Genomic DNA, 17189 nt, shown 5'->3' on the forward strand with positions numbered 1-17189 from the left:
GTGTGTTGTGATGAATCAAACTAAACAGACACTTACACTTCTTTAGAGCTGGTTTCATCCTCAACTCTCCACCGTGCTCCGAACTGGGGAGACAAGAGAGAGCAGCATGTTGTCTTTAGACAGGGAAACATTATGCACATTTTGAGCTTTACGTTTACATGCACAGATTAATCTGATTAAAGCCATAGTTCGACTATGCTCCGCAATTGGACAACTGCAATTGTCCGGGTATACATGGCGGTGAGTAAATCGATCCATTGGCCGAAGCGTGTCATGCCCCGGTACGATAGGTGGCGCTGTACCCATTTCAACTAGTGGTAATAGGTAGCCACCGGTTGACATCTTTACGTCACCAGCAACAACAAACTCAGGCGGCATTCGAGAAAGATGTTTTAAGTAGACAGCTGTCAGTTCACTTCGGGTACATATTATTTCTCTGACGCTCCATTTTTCCGTCCTCTCGGCCGTATGCGGACTCCTCCTGCTGCTCTGCCGGTGGAGGAGTCCGCATACGACCGAGAGGTACACTGGAGCGTCGAAGAAATTATATGGACCCAAAGTGAACTGACAACTGTCTGCTGAAACATCGCTTTCTCCTCCATTTTCGTTTCAATCTGGACTTCAGAGAGTCAAAGCCAAAGTTAATTTCCCCCAATTCCTTTTTCCCCATGGGCGAGATAAACCCCACTAGGAGTCTTTACTTGTTGTACCACGTACCAGAGTACCAAGTAGGAGTCTTTACTTGTTGTTGGAAGTACCAGAGAGTCTGAGAACCCGACGCAGTCTGTAAGATTCATAATATCAGAGAATACCCCCGTCAGTTCGGCCGCTGCGCAATAAATGAATAAAGATCGTAGTTATTTTACAACCTTGTTGATGAGAAACATTTAGAAAAACATGTACTTTTAATTCAGCCTTGGGTGAATTTGAAGCGTAGTGTGTACTGAATGCATGTTGATGATGATACACTCCTTATAGGGGGTAACTACATTGGCACGACACCGGCTTCCTCTATCTTCTGCGCCAGCTTTTTAAATAAATCACCTATCCGAAGTGAGTTGACAGCTGTCTACTGAAAACATCTTTCTCCCGCCGGAGCAGCCCCTCCGCCGCCCGTCCGTATACGGCATTCCCCGAGTATTGACGAGTATGACGAGTATTATTATTCACTCTTGATTAAGCGCATAATCAACCAGCACTTGCTGATGGCTGACAGACAGCTAACCTCGTCAGCTGACTGCGTCGGTCACACACTCAGCGGCAATACAATCGTTTGCTTTTTGGTAAGAAACCCACAACCGCTAACGACGCCTAGCTCCACGCTAACGCCTAGCTTCACGCTAATGCCTAACTACATGCTATCGCCTAGCTCCACACTAACGCCTAGCTCACGCTAACGCCTAGCTCCACGCTAAGGCCCGGCTCCATGCTAACACCCAGCTCTACGCTAACCAATCCAACCAACGTAAGCTCAGCTGACTCCGACATCAGCCAATCAAAAAACAAACACACTTAAAAGTATGGTTTTATACCAACACATTCATTCACCAGACAGCAAATATACACCAAATATAACACTAACTATCAATAAATATAATTCTATGACAGTGGCCTGAATCCTCATCTGCTGTCTCATCACTTTCTACACAACATGAGTTACAGCTGGTTGAATCCTTGTAGGAGACTTTGTCGCTGAGTGGTGAGCTGTCCTCTCCATACCTGAGAGTCTCCAGTCTCCAGCGTGGATTCTCCAGCACAGCAGAGAGCAGCGTATATCCTAGGTCTCCTGGGTGATTGTAGCTCAGGTCCAGCTCTCTCAGGTGGGAGGGTTTGGAGGTCAGAGCTGAGGCCAGAGAAAAACAGCCTTCCTGTGTGACCAGGCAGCCAGACAACCTACAAACAAAAAGCCAACCGAAATGCATTGACATGAGTCAACCGCTATACAGTCTATGGTCAGCACTTTTTCCTAACAAATTATCAAAAATAAATTATAAAATGCACATTTTAATAATAAATACACTTTATACCATAATAAACACACTGAAAAACAAAATGTGTACCTTTCTATCATGTCAACAAAGATTCACTTTTTTTAGTTATTCCAATTAATGTGAATGTTTGAATTTAATTTGTATGTATGTGTTAAAAGTGATAAACCTGAGAGTTTCCAGTGTACAGTGTAGACTCCCCAGTCCAGCAGAGAGCAGCTTCACTCCTGAATCCTGCAGATCATTGTTACTCAGGTCCAGCTCTCTCACACTAGAGGAGTTGGAGCTGAGAACTGAGGCCAGAGCTTCACAGCATCTCTCTGGCAGATTACAGCCATTCAGCCTTCAAAAATGAAAAAGTCTTATTATATATAAATCAAACATCTTCCATATTTTATAAATGATTAAACAACTGTACGTTTTACTAACGTTAAAACTGAAATGTGTCTGATAAATGTTATTTTTGTATAAAATGTGTCCCAAGAAAAACTTTTAAAAAGAGTCTGTTATTCTATTTTTATAACTCTGAATTTTAGCAGTTTGTAACTACACTCATTAGTAGATAGATAGCATATGCAATGTTCTGGTTATCACTAAAGATCAAAATATGTTAAGTGGCATTAATACAGTCATTATATTTAGGCTTGAGACAACTAATCCCTTTTAAGGATCAGCTACCGTCTGCTACTGTCTGCTGAGGGTAAACCTTAAGGAATAAACCTTTGCACATTGAGTAAAACTGACCTGAGAGTTTCCAGTGTACAGTGTGGACTCCCCAGTCCAGCAGAGAGCAGCTTCACTCCTGAATCCTGCAGATCATTGGTACTCAGGTCCAGCTCTCTCAGACTAGAGGAGTTGGAGCTGAGAACTGAGGCCAGAGCTTCACAGCATCTCTCTGGCAGATTACAGCCATTCAGCCTTCAAAAATGAAAAACTCTTATGATATATAAATCAAACATCTTTAGTATTTTATAAATTATGAAACAACTAAGTTTTATTAACGTCAAAATTTAAATGTGTCCGATAAATGTTATTTTTGCATCAAATGTTTCCCAAAAAAATATTTAAAAAAGAGTCTGTTATTCTACTTTTATACCTCTGAATTTAAGCAGTTTGTAGCTACACTCATTGGTAGATAGATAGCATATGTCATGTTCTGGTTATCACTAAAGTTCAAAATATGTTAAGTGGCATGAGTACAGTCATTATATTTAGGCTTGAGACAACTAATCCTTTTTTAAGGATCAGCTACCGGTAAATGTCTGCTGAGGGTAAACCTTAAGGAATAAACCTTTGCACATTAAGTAAAACTGACCTGAGAGTTTCCAGTGTACAGTGTGGACTCCCCAGTCCAGCAGAGAGCAGCTTCACTCCTGAATCCTGCAGATCATTGTTACTCAGGTCCAGCTCTCTCAGACTAGAGGAGTTGGAGCTGAGAACTGAGGCCAGAGCTTCACAGCATCTCTCTGACAGATTGCAGCCATTCAGCCTTCAAAAAGAAAAAGGTCTTATGATATATAAATCAATATCTTTAATATTTCATAAATGATGAAACAACTGTAAGTTTTACTAACGTTGAAATTGAAATGTGTCTGATAAATTTTATTTTTGCATAAAATGTGTCCCAAAAAACCCAAAGAGTCTATTCTACTTTTATAACTCTGAATTTAAGCAGTTTGTAGCTACACTCATTAGTAGATAGATAGCATATGTAATGTTCTGGTTATCACTAAAGATCAAAATATGTTAAGTGGCATGAATACAGTCATTATATTTAGGCTTGAGACAACTAATCCTTTTTTAAGGATCAGCTACCGGTAAATGTATGCTGAGGGTAAACCTTAAGGAATAAACCTTTGCACATTGAGTAAAACTGACCTGAGAGTTTCCAGTGTACAGTGTGGACTCCCCAGTCCAGCAGAGAGCAGCTTCACTCCTGAATCCTGCAGATCATTGGTACTCAGGTCCAGCTCTCTCAGACTATAGGAGTTGGAGCTGAGAACTGAGGCCAGCACTTCACAGCATCCCTCTGACAGAAGACAGCCAGTCAGCCTTCACAATTAAAAAAAGTTGTATTAAATATAAATCAAACATCTTTATTATTTTGTAAATGATTAAACAACTAAGTTTTACGAACGTCAAACTTGAAATGTGTCTGATAAATGTTATTTTTGCATAAAATGTGTCCAAAGAAAAACTTTTAAAAAGAGTGTTATTCTACTTTTAGGACTCTAAATTTTAGCAGTTTGTAGCTACACTCATTAGTAGATAGTTAGCATATGTAATGTTCTGGTTATCACTAAAGATCAAAATATGTTAAGTGGCATGAATACAGTCATTATATTTAGGCTTAAGATAACGACTCCCTTTTTAAGGATCAGCTACCGGTACATGTCTGCTGAGGGTAAACCTTAAGGAATAAACCTTTGCACATTGAGAAAAACTGACCTGAGAGTTTCCACTGTACAGTGTGGACTCTGCAGTCCAGCAGAGAGCAGCTTCACTCCTGAATCCTGCAGATCATTGGTACTCAGGTCCAACTCTCTCAGACTAGAGGAGTTGGAGCTGAGAACTGAGGCCAGCACTTCACAGCATCTCTCTGACAGATTACAGCCATTCAGCCTTCAAAAATCAAAGTTTTATGATGTTTTATAAATCAAACATCTTTAATATTTTATGAATGATGAAACAACTGTAAGTTTTACTAACGTTGAAACTGAAATGTGTCTGATAAATGTTATTATTGCATAAAATGTGTCCAAAAAAAAACTTTTAAAAAGAGTCTGTTATCCTAAAAAACCTTAAGGTTAACAAGTGGGCCAAAAAGGAAAACCACTGGGGATTCAGGGGCCACACATAGAATAAAAATATGTCAATGAATCGCTACAAATAAATCTTACTTAAAGTAGTGTTAACTTAATAGATATAGTACTACTACATGGAATGAACTTGTCAGACTCATTCCTTTCTTCTTCACTTTTAATCGTATCATTATAAAAATATTTGTTAATAAATATTTGTCGGTCCATTCGCTTTTGAATTGGCGATTTTCACAATCAATCATACGTTTTTTTGGCTTGGAGAGAGACATCTTGAAGTGTATTGTTAGCCTAGCTAAAGGGACTTTCTCCATGGCCCGCCAGCATAAAATGCAACGTGAGCTTGACTGAGCCAATAGCAGGTGCAGACATAGCCTTATAGGCATGCGTATGACAGATTTAATTCATTCGTTTTATGAATCATATTACACTGTAATATGATAAATAAAACGAATGCAAACCAAAAAAAAAATATATATATATATACAGTATATATATATAAACAGGGGTGCACATAACTGGTACGCATGTGCGCCCATAATCAGCGATGCGTAACGTCACCTGTGCCACTACAGCGCTTTTGCGTACCGTCAGGTCATCAAAACAAAACTACACGTGTATCTTTTACTACATCTGCGTTTCGCTCCTGTCAACAATTCTGCCCGACTGCAACCAAACACTCTCTCCCCCCCACCCCCCCGTCAACAACTCCACCCGCGGTGGAATCGCCTTTATCATTATCAAAACGACACTACGCTGTGCGTACCGAACACCATCTCCTGATACTCAAATGAGTAACTCACTGAAAAAGTTATGTGCACCCCTGTATATAAATATATATATATATATAAAAACAGAAGGGCCGTATTCGGCCCACGGGCCGCTAGTTGAATAGGCCGGCCTAGAGGAATAAACCTCTGCACATTGAATAAAACTGACCCGAGAGTTTCCAGTGTACAGTGTGGACTCCTCAGTCCATCAGAGAGCCGCTCCACTCCTGAATCCTGCAGATCATTGGTACTCAGGTCCAGCTCTCTCAGACTGGAGGAGTTGGAGCTGAGAACTGAGACCAGAGCTTCACAGCATCTCTCTGACAGATGACAGCCACTCAGCCTTCACACAAAATAAACAGACAGGAACATGTTACTCTTCAGTAATGTATGTATATTCTCTTCTCTGAAGTCACTTTAACATGAAGTTGGTTCATGTCTAGAATATTCTGATATTCAAAAAAAAAAATTGAACACTTTATTTTATTATTTTACTTCATTATGTTAATATTATTGTTAATATATGTGATGTGTGAACAAAATGTTTTGCAAGATGGTTGGTATATATCATTAAAACATGTATATTATATTATGTACTTTTATATTTTTTATTTTAGTATGATGGATTTTTTGTATGTTATTATCATGTTTACAGTCTTATTATGTTTATTTTGTTGTGTGTTTTGTGATACATGTTATTAGTGAACCTACAGATATGTTTTGGAGGCTTTGACCACTGGCAGCAGCCTCAGAAGACCCTCCTCTGAAGCAGAGTATTTCTTCAGGTCAAACACTTCCAGCTCCTCTTCTGATGACAGTAAGATGAAGATCAGAGCTGACAACTGAGCAGGGGAGAGCGGTACTCTAGAGAGACTTCCTGAGGTCAGGGACTGTTGGATCTCATCCACCAGAGAACGGTCGTTCAGCTCATTCAGACAGTGGAACAGATTGATGCTTCGCTCTGGAGAGAGATCTCCACTTATCTTCTCTTTGATGTAAGACACTGATTTCTGATTGGTCTGTGAGCTACTTCCTGTCTGTCCCAGCAGGCCTCGTAGGAGATTCTGATTGGTCTCCAGAGAGAGGCCCAGGAGGAAGCGGAGGAACAAGTCCAGGTGTCCGTTCTCACTCTGTATGGCCTTGTCCACAGCACTCTGGTAGAGGAGGAGGAGTTTATCTTCCCTGGAGGTTGGTTGTTCTTCTGAGAGCAGATTGACACCAGTATTGTTGAAGGTCAGGAAGACATAAAGGGCAGCCAGAAACTCCTGGATGCTCAGATGGACAAAGCAGAACACCTTGTTCTGGTACAGCCCACACTCCTCTTTAAAGATCTGGGTGAACACTCCAGAGTACACAGAGGCTGCTCTGATATCAATGTCACATTCTGCCAGGTCTGCCTCGTAGAAGATCAGATTGCCTTTCTCCAGCTGGTTAAAAGCCAGTTTTCCCAGAGAAACAATGATCTCCCTGCTCTCTGAACTCCAGTGATGATCTGTTTCAGCTCTCGCATGATACTTCCTGTCCCCCTGTAAGGACTGAACCCTCAGGAAGTGGCTGTACATCTGAGTCATGGTCCTGGGCATCTCTTCTTCTCCCTGGGTTGTTTTGAAGAAGTCCTCCAGAACTGTAGCAGTGATCCAACAGAAGACTGGGATGTGACACATGATGTGGAGGCTTCGTGATGTCTTGATGTGGGAGATGATTTTGCTGGCCAGCTTCTCTTCTCTGAATCTCTTCCTGAAGTACTCCTCCTTCTGTGGGTCGGTGAACCCTCTCACCTCTGTCACCATGTCAACACACTCAGCAGGGATCTGATTGGCTGCCGCAGGGCGTGTTGTTATCCAGATGCGAGCGGAGGGAAGCAGGTCGCCCCTGATGAGGTTTGTCAGCAGCACGTCCACCGAGGTGGACTCTGTGACATCAGTCCAGATCAGGTCATTCTGGAAGTCTAGAGGAAGTCGACACTCATCCAGACCATCCAAGATGAAGACAACTTGGAACCGGTCGTATCTGCAGATTCCTGCTTCTTTGGTTTCAATAAAGAAGTGATGAAGAAGGTCCACCAAGCTAAACTTTTTCCCTTTCAGTAAATTCAGCTCTCTGAAAGTGAAGGGAAATGTGAAGTGTATGTCGTGGTTGGTTTTGCCTTCAGCCCAGTCCAGAGTGAACTTGTGTGTTAAGATGGTTTTACCAATGCCGGCCACTCCAGTTGTCATTATTGTCCTGATTGGCTTATCTTTTCCAGGTAAGGGTTTAAAGATGTCTTCACATCTGATTGGTGTTTCCTCCTTGGCTGGTTTCCTGGAAGCTGTTTCAATCAGTCTGACCTCATGTTCCTTGTTGACCTCTCCACTGCCTCTCTCTGTGATGTAGAGCTCTGTGTAGATCTCATTCAGAGGTCTTGATTCTCCTGCTTTAGCGATTCCCTCAAACACACACTGGGTCTTCTCCTTCAGGTGAGACTTGATCTTATGTTGGCACTCAGCGGCAACAGTTTCTGAATTAAAAGACAACAGAAGAAAGTGTATATCAAAATAGTACTGCTCTTCTTTTAAAATAACCGTCTCCTACCGCTCTGTTTGTTTTACTGTTGTTTTCAAAACAAGAGTATCTTACTGTTCTGTTTCAAAATAAGAGTATCTTACTCCTCCACAACATGTCGGCCAGCTCCTCCTGATTCAACTCCTTCAGGCAGAGCAGTGTGATGTCTACCACCCCCTCTATGGCGCGCCTCCTCTGCTCCTCTTCCTCACCATCCACCTCCTCCCTCTGACTCTCTGAGCATTGTGGGTAATCTGGGAAGAGAACCCTCCAGAGCTTCTCCACCTCCTTGTCTAGAAAAGCGTGTGCATTCTCCTTGATCCGCTGGAAAATAACAAACATCAATGAGAACTTTACTGTGAACTAACTGAGGACATCAGAACCGTCTGTCCTGGATTCACGTCCTGCTGGTCTGAAGAGGGAAGCCTGGAGACTGTTATCTCCAGGAGAGATGTTGTTCACATGTCATTCATAACTAAACTCAGTCTTTTACATTTACACACCTTCAATTGTTTGTGTTGCTGCTGTACAGATGGACCCCTGGGAACCTTTGACCTTCCCTGGTGTTGTCTGCGTCGAAAAAACCGTGACACACAAAGAGAATTAGCATCTCTTTAAACCCTGCTCTGATTATTGTATGTGAAGCCTGGAGGGACGATACTGAGTCAACAGAGATTGAAGGTCCACAACTATTCAGTTTCTCCTGACTTGTAATGTCTGATCAGTAGAGTCTGATTACAACCAACTGGTCTGTTTTCATCATCTGTTTGAAACTACTACCTCTCCTCCCTGGAGGGGCATCCATCTTTAAGGTCAGGAGGTTCATTCATACACCGGTCACTCTTAAAGGAGACACAGCTGGGTCCAGGGGGGTCTGCTCTCTCCTGCTGGACTCTTCTAGATGCACAACAACCATATATGATTCAGGACTCTTGGATGTTTGGCTGATGTATTTTTTCATCTGACAGATCCTTACCTTTGCTCAGTAGACTGATTATCCTCTTTATACCCAGCAGGTTGTTCTACCGAGCAGTCACTCTTCATTGAGACACAGCTGGGTCCAGGGGAGTCTGCTCTCTCCTGCTGCTCTGGGCTTCAACACAACACACACACAGCTTTACTCAGACTAATGATGGAGTCATGATGTAGTACTGCTAAGCTCTGAGATGGACAACAGCCACAGATAGTTGGAGATCTGCTCAGATCATTGGATGTGACATTTTATCAACAGACGCGTTTACATGACACTCAAGAAAGTCGACTTATTGGCTTAGTCCAACTATGATTGGATTACTAAGATGCATTTATACACCTTAGTCGAGCTATACTCGAATCAAATTGGGTTACTCATAGTCGAATTAAGACCCCTAGATAATGCGATTCATAGTCGAGCTAAGCGTGCATGTACGGAGTCTAATTGGATTATGCGTTGAATTGCGTTCTGCGCATGCTCAAGATCTTTTCCCGGGGCCGTGAGCCGGAAGTAGAAAGAGACGATAGATAGACGAACGAGAAACGGCAATTTATTTAAAAAGGTGGCGCAGAAGATAGAGGAAGCCGGTGAATGTAGTTACCCCCTATAAGAATTGTGTCCCGGCCGCGGGAGCGCGCATGGCATGCATTCATTAAAGGTGGAAGCACACGGACACTACGCTTCGATTTCACCCAAGGCTGAATTAAAAGTACATGTTTTTCTAAATGTGGGTCATCAACGAGGTTGTAAAGTAGTAACTTCGGGCACATCTGTCAAAATAAATGTTTTTTTCTCCCGACGTTTTATGATTTTATGATCTTTATTCATTCATTGCGCAGCGGCGGGGAATGCCATAAACGGACGGGCGGCGGAGGGGCTGCTCCGGCGGGAGAAAAATGTTTTCAGTAGACAGCTGTCAACTAACTTTGGGTCAGAGATTTATTTAAAAAGCTGGCGCAGAAAATGGAGGAAGCCGGTGTCGTGCCAATGTAGTTACCCCCTATAAGGAGTGTATCATCATCAACATGCATTCAGTACACACTACGCTTCGATTTAACCCAAGGCTGAATTAAAAGTCCATCAACGAGGTTGTAAAATAACTACAATCTTTATTAATTCATTGCGCCACGGCCGAACTGACGGGGTATTCTCTGATATTATGAATCTTACAGACTGTCGGGTTCTCCGACTCTCTGGTACTTCCACAACAAGTAAAGACTCCTAGTCGGGTTTATCTTGCCCATGGGGAAAAAGAATTGGGGGAAATTAACTTTGGCTTTGACTCTCTGAAGTCCAGATTGAAACGCGACATGGAGGAGAAAGCCATGTTTCAGCAGACAGCTGTCAGTTCACTTCGGGTCTATATAATTTCTCCGACGCTCCATTGTTCAGACCTCTCGGTCGTAAGCGGACTGCTCCGCCGGCAGAGCAGCCGGAGGAGTCGGCATACGACCGAGAGGTCGGAAAAATGGAGCGTCAGAGAAATTATATGGACCCGAAGTGAACTGACAGCTGTCTAATGAAAACATCTTTCTCGAATGAGTTTGTTGTTGCTGGTGACGTAAAGAGGTCAACCGGTGGCTCTATTACCACTAGTTGAAATGGGCACAGCGCCACCTATCGTACCGGGGCATGACACGCTTCTGCCAATTAATCGATTTACTCCCCGCCATGTATACGCGGACAATTGCAGTTGTCCAATTGAGGAGCATAGTCGAGCTATGGCTTTAATCGAATTAAGCTGTGCATGTAAACGTACTGAGAGATTGAAGGTCCACAACTATTTTGTTTCTCCTGACTTGTTATGTCTGATGAGAAGAGTGATGAATAAACAACTAGTCGGTTTTCAACATCTGTTTGAAACTCCTACCTCTTCTTTCTGGAGGGGTGTCCATCTTTTAGGTCAGGAGGTCGACCCATAGAGTGGTCACTCTTCAAGGAGACACAGCTGGGTCCAGGGGAGGCTGCTCTCTCCTGCTGGACTCTTCTAGATAAACAACAACCATCTGTTAATCAGGACTCTTTGATGTTTGGCTGATATATTTTAAAATCTGACAGACCCTGACCTTTGATCAATAGAAAGATTGCCATCTTTAAATCGAATAGGTTGTGTCATAGAGTGGTCACTCTTCAAGGAGACACAGCTGGGTCCAGGGGAATCTGCTCTCTCCTGCTGCTCTGGGCTTCAACACAACACACACACACAGCTTTTACTCAGACTAATGATGGTGTCATGATGTATCACTGCTGAACTCTGAAATGAACAACAGTCACAGACAGTTAGATATCTGCTCAGATTATTGGATATGAAGCCTGGAGAGACAACATTTTTTCAACAGAGATTGAATGTCCACAACTATTTATTTTCTCCTGCCTTGTTGCGTCTGATCAGCAGAGTCTGATAAGAACCAACTGGTCTGTTTCATCGTCTGTTTGAAACTCCTACCTCTCCTCTCTGGAAGGGCATCCGTCTTTTAGTTCAGGAGGTTGACCCATAGACCAGTCACTCTTAAAGGAGACACAGCTGGGTCCAGGGGAGTCTGCTCTCTCCTGCTGGACTCTTCTAGATACACAACAACCATCTGTGATTCAGGACTCTTGGATGTTTGGCTGATGTATTTTTTCATCTGACAGATCCTTACCTTTGCTCAGTAGACTGATTATCCTCTTTATACCCAGCAGGTTGTTCTACAGAGCAGTCACTCTTCATTGAGACACAGCTGGGTCCAGGGGAGTCTGCTCTCTCCTGCTGCTCTGGGCTTCAACACAACACACACAGCTTTACTCAGACTAATGATGGAGTCATAATGTATCACTGCTGAGCTCTGAGATGGACAACAGTCACAGATAGTTGGAGATCTGCTCAGATCATTGGATGTGACGCCTGGACAGACAACATTTTATCAACAGAGATTGAAGGTCCACAACTATTTTGTTTCTCCTGACTTGTTATGTCTGATGAGAAGAGTGATGAATAAACAACTAGTCGGTTTTCAACATCTGTTTGAAACTCCTACCTCTTCTTTCTGGAGGGGTGTCCATCTTTTAGGTCAGGAGGTCGACCCATAGAGTGGTCACTCTTCAAGGAGACACAGCTGGGTCCAGGGGAGGCTGCTCTCTCCTGCTGGACTCTTCTAGATAAACAACAACCATCTGTTAATCAGGACTCTTTGATGTTTGGCTGATATATTTTAAAATCTGACAGACCCTGACCTTTGATCAATAGAAAGATTGCCATCTTTAAATCGAATAGGTTGTGTCATAGAGTGGTCACTCTTCAAGGAGACACAGCTGGGTCCAGGGGAATCTGCTCTCTCCTGCTGCTCTGGGCTTCAACACAACACACACACAGCTTTTACTCAGACTAATGATGGTGTCATGATGTATCACTGCTGAACTCTGAAATGAACAACAGTCACAGACAGTTAGATATCTGCTCAGATTATTGGATATGAAGCCTGGAGAGACAACATTTTTTCAACAGAGATTGAATGTCCACAACTATTTATTTTCTCCTGCCTTGTTGCGTCTGATCAGCAGAGTCTGATAAGAACCAACTGGTCTGTTTCATCGTCTGTTTGAAACTCCTACCTCTCCTCTCTGGAAGGGCATCCGTCTTTTAGTTCAGGAGGTTGACCCATAGACCAGTCACTCTTAAAGGAGACACAGCTGGGTCCAGGGGAGTCTGCTCTCTCCTGCTGGACTCTTCTAGATACACAACAACCATCTGTGATTCAGGACTCTTGGATGTTTGGCTGATGTATTTTTTCATCTGACAGATCCTTACCTTTGCTCAGTAGACTGATTATCCTCTTTATACCCAGCAGGTTGTTCTACAGAGCAGTCACTCTTCATTGAGACACAGCTGGGTCCAGGGGAGTCTGCTCTCTCCTGCTGCTCTGGGCTTCAACACAACACACACAGCTTTACTCAGACTAATGATGGAGTCATAATGTATCACTGCTGAGCGCTGAGATGGACAACAGTCACAGATAGTTGGAGATCTGCTCAGATCATTGGATGTGACGCCTGGACAGACAACATTTTATCAACAGAGATTGAAGGTCCACAACTATTTTGTTTCTCCTGACTTGTTATGTCTGATGAGAAGAGTGATGAATAAACAACTAGTCGGTTTTCAACATCTGTTTGAAACTCCTACCTCTTCTTTCTGGAGGGGTGTCCATCTTTTAGGTCAGGAGGTCGACCCATAGAGTGGTCACTCTTCAAGGAGACACAGCTGGGTCCAGGGGAGGCTGCTCTCTCCTGCTGGACTCTTCTAGATAAACAACAACCATCTGTTAATCAGGACTCTTGGATGTTTGGCTGATATATTTTAAAATCTGACAGACCCTGACCTTTGATCAATAGAAAGATTTCCATCTTTAAATCGAACAGGTTGTGTCATAGAGTGGTCACTCTTCAAGGAGACACAGCTGGATCCAGGGGAGTCTGCTGTCTGCTGCTGGACTCGTCTGGATCTTTTTTTTCTGAGGTCCAAATGTTATAATATTTTTCAACAGACATAAATAATCTCAGGACATGAGTGTGATTGACATCTGCAACCAAAATGAACTCTCAAAGACACACATGCCTCATATGTACACACATACCCAATGACATAAAACAATAGTTAATACATAAAACATAAAAAATATTACAACATTTGATCTTGTAACAACAACGAAAATGTGTAACCCTGAGTAAGTTATTACATTATTTGTATACAATATGAGTGATATAGAGCATACAGTCATCATATTTAAAGCTAAACACTGGATGTAATGGATTCATGAGATGTCATATTAAATTATTTATGTAGACTGATTCTCAATGGTCCCTTTCGACCTCACCTCCGTATAATGTACATCAACTGCACCGTCTTTATGCACTGATACCTAAAACCTTATTTTCAAATGTATTAATTTAAACTGTCCTATTTTCATCCCGCAAAATTCTAATTCAAATTATTATCTGAGACATAATAATCATCTCCCTTTTCATGTCCCAAAGATTTCAGTCGAATTATGGATAAAAGCTTTTAACGATAAGGCTCTTGGAGACTGGAACAACCTACCAACTCCTTTATAACATTTTAATATAATAGGAGTTATATTTAAAAGTTCTCGTATCACTCACCTCACAACAGCCTGCTCCTAACTCCTGCTCTTAACTGTCTAACTATTCACTGTTGTTATACCAGGGGTGTGTGTGTTTGTTTTGGTCCCTTCATAATTAGTCTAATTGTAACCATGTCTGCTCTTTGTTGCATATTGTATCTCATGTTGTGTTTTTTGTCAGGACCCCCTCGAAAACAAGATGGTACGTCTCGAGGGGTTTCATCCTGAAAATAAAACTTTCAAGAGCTGGAAACCTCCTTCTCACTGTGTGTTCATCTGTAAATAGGTTCTACTCTCCCCTCCATCGAGCGTTCTAGAAGAGGAAGGTTCTCAGGCGGCCAGCTGGCCTAAGGAAGTGTTCCATGTAGAGGCTGGGCTGCAAACCCAGCTCTCCACTCCCTGACTTTAGTTTACATCCCAACATGACCAGTGGCTCATCAACCTGCTGCTGGGCTGCTAGATGGTTAAGTGTTGAGGGGTCCTCCGATATATACAGTCTAGTGGAGGAGGGACTCTCCTGACCCAGGATGGTTCTGGTGACGGTAGAAACAGCCTTCCAGAACACTTTGTTCTCTCCCAGAAGATATGACCTAGTCACAGTGTACCAACGTTCTGGTGCAGTAGCTCAGGAAGTAGAGAGACCCTGGCTCCTCCTAGAGTGTCGAGGTGTCCCTGGGCAAGACGCCAAACCCTAACTGCTCTTGACGAGCTGGTTGTCGCCTTGCATGTATGGAAGAAATTTACCCCTACATTTCATGGTAACATATACTTTTTATCAGGCCTATATGCTATAGGGATATAATAATGGTGGAGAAGGGCTTAAGAAGACAGGTCACCACTCCTCTCTAACTGTGGCCTGGAGTGGTGGCAGAAAGTCTGGTGATTAACTTAATTACCCACTGACATAGAGGTCAAGGAGCAGGGTAAACTGAGGTTAGCCTAGGGGCAAAGACGAGCTGGACACCCCAATTGGTGCCGTAAAACTGTCGCTGCCTCATTTCCAAAATTCCTGGGAGGCAAGAGGCAGGCCAGGAGGGAAACTAGAAAGATAACAGATTGTGAATTAGTTAGACAGGTGTGTGCAGGGGATCCATAAATAACAACATTCTTGATGGACAGAAAAGGATATATAAGGAGCGGCCCGTGACCAGCGCTCCAGTTCTTTGGCAAACCAACTCGGCTTTGTTCTTGCTTGTTCGCGAGTAAAAATAAAGTCTTTCGTCATTCTTGCTCCGGTTTCCTCCAACACTCTTATTTAAGTTTTAGTGTTAAATTGCAGTTTATCCACTACACATGTCGTTGATGTATGAATGAATATATGAACGGGTGAAAGTTGGCAATAATTGTAAAGCGCTTTGAGTGGCAAAGCGCTGTATTAACGCAGTCCATTTACCATTTACCATCTGGTGGCACCTCCAACAATCAAGGGGTCTAACAACCTGCTCCATCTAGCTTGGACCGGTCCAGTACACATGATTTAGGCTTTTAACCTGAATCATCCTGATCAGACTTCTCTTCACATGTTATTCCCATTACTGAGAATTCTTAGCCACTCAGCAGTGATATATTGTGACACCTTTATTAGTCTGACATCTGAGATGGACAACAGTCACAGACAGTGAGAGATCCTCTTCTTACCTCTTAGATTCAATCCAGCTGCGAACTTTCCAGCACAGAGTGGTTTTGGAGGTAGGACCCCCCTCCTCTCTCTCCTCATCCATAGACTGGAGACCTGGACACAAACACAACTACAGATTGTTTCTCTGGTCATTCAGAGTTTAGTTATTTATAGAACCTGCTTATTGCCGCTCATTGCAGTTCATTGCTGCTCTCAGTCTCTACGAGGGGAAAGACGTGGAGACGCTGCCCAGTGTTTACTACAAACCACTGATAACTTTATCACTCACACAGAATGTCTCTCAGGGCTTCAAGTGCGTCTGCAGGGGAACCAGAAGACAGATACGCTCACTATGAGGAAATCATCTTCTGAGGTTTTCTGTCCTGTTGAACCAGTTTGACTGACGACCTTAAACTGACTTCCTCATGACGTTTAGACCACACCCACATCCCCAGATCTGGCCCTCTTCCTCACGCACAATGACAATAATGACAATAATGAGATTAATAATAGAATTTAAATGATCATTATAATATAAATAATAATAATAATAATATAAAAATATATAATAATAACTCAATAATAATAATAATAATAATAGTAACATATCATATTAACAATACAATTGAAACAAAAATACTTAAATTGTATTATAATAATTTTTCGTAAAAGTCGTAATAGTATTAATTATATTAAACATAATAATATTCAAATCCTTGTTTGATAAATAGTTAGAATAAAGATGAATACAGTTTTCATGCAAGTAAATGTCGACATACAAACCAATTAATTAACAATGTTATAAGTGTCAAGTAGACCAAAGTTTACAAAGCAGTAACATTACATCACATTATGTTTTCAGAAATATAACCCAACCTATGAATTATGATATGCAGAGCGTGTTGACTACGGTACCTTGTCTTCTCCCTGCTGTGATGAAGAGCTCAGCACCAAACCGTCCAATGCAACAACAAAGAAAGAATGATGTTGTTAACCAACCAGTTGGTCCAGTTCCCCTCCCAGTTTAAACTCCTGTCAGACTAACCTCTTATAGGCTGCTATTCCATAACTTCACTCAGTGATGAAGAATAACCACTTTATTAAAATATGAACGATGGACAGAGCTGTGATGTCTAGAAGCTCAGAGAAATACAAAGAGACACTTGATGGTTCAAACAGCAGGTAGAGACACTCAGTCACTGATGCATCGCTTCACATGTCCTCCTCAGTTACAGAAAATAAATACCAGGATTTCAATAGCACTTTACCATACATTAATGAAACATTCATTAACATTAGTGAATGCAGTTATAAGCATTAACTAACATTTAACTAATGGTATAATAACTACTAATTAACA

General features: G+C 42.2%; 1 protein-coding gene across 1 annotated transcript in view; it reads right to left on the reverse strand.

Moving 5' to 3' along the window:
* Positions 1-17189, reverse strand: part of LOC311350242 (uncharacterized protein) — a gene marked incomplete at its 3' end in the record, with an annotated part of 51364 nt that overhangs the window by 15862 nt on the left and 18313 nt on the right. Inside the window, exons 2-14 of the mRNA XM_084470239.1 lie at positions 11158-11274; positions 10962-11078; positions 9095-9211; positions 8622-8688; positions 8223-8427; positions 6289-8074; positions 4437-4610; positions 3867-4040; positions 3304-3477; positions 2733-2906; positions 2158-2331; positions 1720-1893; positions 37-83 (exon numbers count right to left, since the gene is read on the reverse strand). Coding sequence (XP_084326365.1) covers positions 37-83; positions 1720-1893; positions 2158-2331; positions 2733-2906; positions 3304-3477; positions 3867-4040; positions 4437-4610; positions 6289-8074; positions 8223-8427; positions 8622-8688; positions 9095-9211; positions 10962-11078; positions 11158-11274 — 3500 coding nt within the window. The remainder of the gene's footprint in view (positions 1-36; positions 84-1719; positions 1894-2157; positions 2332-2732; positions 2907-3303; positions 3478-3866; positions 4041-4436; positions 4611-6288; positions 8075-8222; positions 8428-8621; positions 8689-9094; positions 9212-10961; positions 11079-11157; positions 11275-17189) is intronic.

Source organism: Micromesistius poutassou (genome assembly GCF_964030765.1).
Source record: "Micromesistius poutassou genome assembly, chromosome: 7".
NCBI lineage: Eukaryota > Metazoa > Chordata > Actinopteri > Gadiformes > Gadidae > Micromesistius > Micromesistius poutassou.